Source organism: Phragmites australis, chromosome 10 (assembly GCF_958298935.1).
Source record: "Phragmites australis chromosome 10, lpPhrAust1.1, whole genome shotgun sequence".
Taxonomy (NCBI): Eukaryota; Viridiplantae; Streptophyta; class Magnoliopsida; order Poales; family Poaceae; genus Phragmites; species Phragmites australis.
Window position 1 is genome coordinate 32271138 of NC_084930.1, and position 2251 is coordinate 32273388.

Consider the following 2251-nt stretch of genomic DNA (forward strand, 5'->3'; position numbering starts at 1 on the left):
TCACTGGTACACTGGGAAGTCGGGATCGACATCTTGTGCCCACAACTGCAAGCCGCCTATTATGTCCTTCGCAGAAAGGAACCCTTTCTCGCCGAGAAGCTGGACAGCTCTTTGCGAGTCGTTGCCTCTTCTGCAAACGACGTATATGGGAGACAGTTTATTCGACACTGATGCCTCCCTCGAGTCCTTCAGTAAGAGAGTTTGAAGCGTAGGCAGCTTCTCCTCCAGCACTAAGAGTGGGATATTCAGAGATTGGGAAATTGAAGTTATTTGGAAGTGATGTGCGGGTCGTACATCCAACAATAGATGAGGTTTGCCACTATCAACCTGTTTCTTGTAATATCTGCAAGTGATCCGTGCACTCTCTGGAAGAAGGTTCACGTTGGGCGCTGACTGCAATAAATGAAACAGTAGGTGAAGCAAACATAAATTTCAAGATCATTCACGATGGTTCACCCTGCATCAATTCACATTACCTTACCAGACATTGGCGATTGCGTGAAGTTCTCATAATCAAACTTTTGAAAATCTTCTTTTGTGAAATCTGAATTTTTGCCACAAATGGTGCAAAGTGGTGAGCTTCCATGTATCTTAACCTGCAAAAATATGTAGGCAAAGTTTGCTACAGGACATAAATAGAGTGTGGCTTTTACTACAGGATACGATTTTTTTAATGTATGCTGTCGGACACTACTAAAATATGATTATTTGATAGAACACACTCTAGCCATTAAAATACTACATTAAAATACTATATCCTGTGATTTGGGTGAAAGAAATTTTTGTAAATGACGTTAGATACCCTTGGCTCACCGTGTGCCCCCTCTCGTCTCGTTCCCTATTGCCATCTCTCCACCTCCGCCCTGCCAGAGAGCTGCCGCCGCCCCCTTCCTGAGAGCCATCGCTGCCCTAGCGTGAGCCATCGTCGCCCTTCGCAAGATGCGCTACCGCCTGTCCTAGAGGCTACAGCCCAGCCGGCCTCCTGCCACCCTATGGTCGGGTTGTGGCCCGGTGGTCGAGCCTTGTGTCGCGCCGAGGTGGTGCCGCCGCCCGGTGGCCAAGCTCTGTTGTGCGTGTTCTTGCAGCTGCTGTCGAGCGTGTCCGTCCGAATGCCTACGTCACATTGTTCCTGACACCGCCTTGTGTCGCGTTGTTGTACGGTCGGGCCGTGTTCCAGTTGCCCCCGACGCCGACTCCCTCTGCGCGCTCAAGGTGCTCGCCCACGTCCTCTCTGCCGACCGAGCTCACCACCGCCTTCCAAGGCTCTTCCGTCGTCGACCTACTGCAAAGGAGATCGTCAGGAGACCATGGAGCCTTGGCCGCCATCCATTTTCCCTCTCCCCACTGGAAGTTGTCGCGCCACGGCCTTTCTTCTCCACCTCCAGCCAAAGGACAACATGCGTTGCCGTCAAATTCATCCTCCACGATGAGCCATCATCCAATCCCTCTCTCCCACATCCTCATCATCCCTTGGCATATCCCCTTGACCCTACATTGTCCTGGATCTGCATCCCACCGAGTCGCACTGGCCATTTCTCCGTCCGCTGACCTCCATGGTTGTCGTGAGCCGCCTCACCGTCGACCGCCTGCTTTGAGCCATCCTCGACCGAGCCGAGGTCGCGAAGAGCCAACCCACGCTCCATGGATGCCAATGCCAGCGGCCATTTGGCTCGAGCTTGACGACAGCCGACCCTCCCCCATGCAACCTCGCTCCGCCGTGCCGTCTCACCGTCGTCGACCGTGCTCTGGTAGGGCCTATTGATCGAATTCCCCCTAGCTAAGTTCGCCTTCGTGTGCTCGACACGCTGCTGCCCTCCTTTGGTCGAGCTATGGCTCAGCTCCCCATCAATCCATGGTCGCCGTGAGATTTGCCATCGACGGCCACTCTGAGCCATCCCCGATCGAGCCGAGGCCGCGAAGAGCCTCCCACGCTCCATGGATGCTAATGCCCGCAACCGTTTGGCTTGAGCTCGGTGACGGTCGGCCCTCCGCCATGCGAGAAGAACATTTGAGAGGGGATGAGGAAAGGAGAAGAGAAAAGGGAGTAGGAGGTAGAAGATAAATTTGACATGCGGGCCCAAGGGCAAAAATGACATTTGATCCTGTTTTAGAGCGGATATTAATATTTTAATGTTTGTGATGTCTTTTGGCAAATATCCATATTTTTAGAGTGTCCATCAGCATATATAAAAAAAATTGTGTCTTACAGCAAAAGCCACACTTTAGTTGTGACCGTGCATGTTGTCTGGAC

The 2251-nt window shown here is 52.2% G+C and overlaps 1 protein-coding gene across 1 annotated transcript; it reads right to left on the reverse strand.

Annotated features, from left to right (window-relative positions):
- LOC133930254 (adenylyltransferase and sulfurtransferase MOCS3-1-like) lies at positions 1-1937 on the reverse strand. Its single transcript, XM_062376904.1, has 3 exons — positions 1494-1937; positions 477-596; positions 1-393 (listed from the first exon to the last, which is right to left on the reverse strand). The coding sequence occupies exons 1-3, from the start codon at positions 1935-1937 to the stop codon at positions 1-3; spliced, it is 957 nt and encodes a 318-aa protein (XP_062232888.1).
- Between the last annotated feature and the right edge of the window lie 314 nt (positions 1938-2251).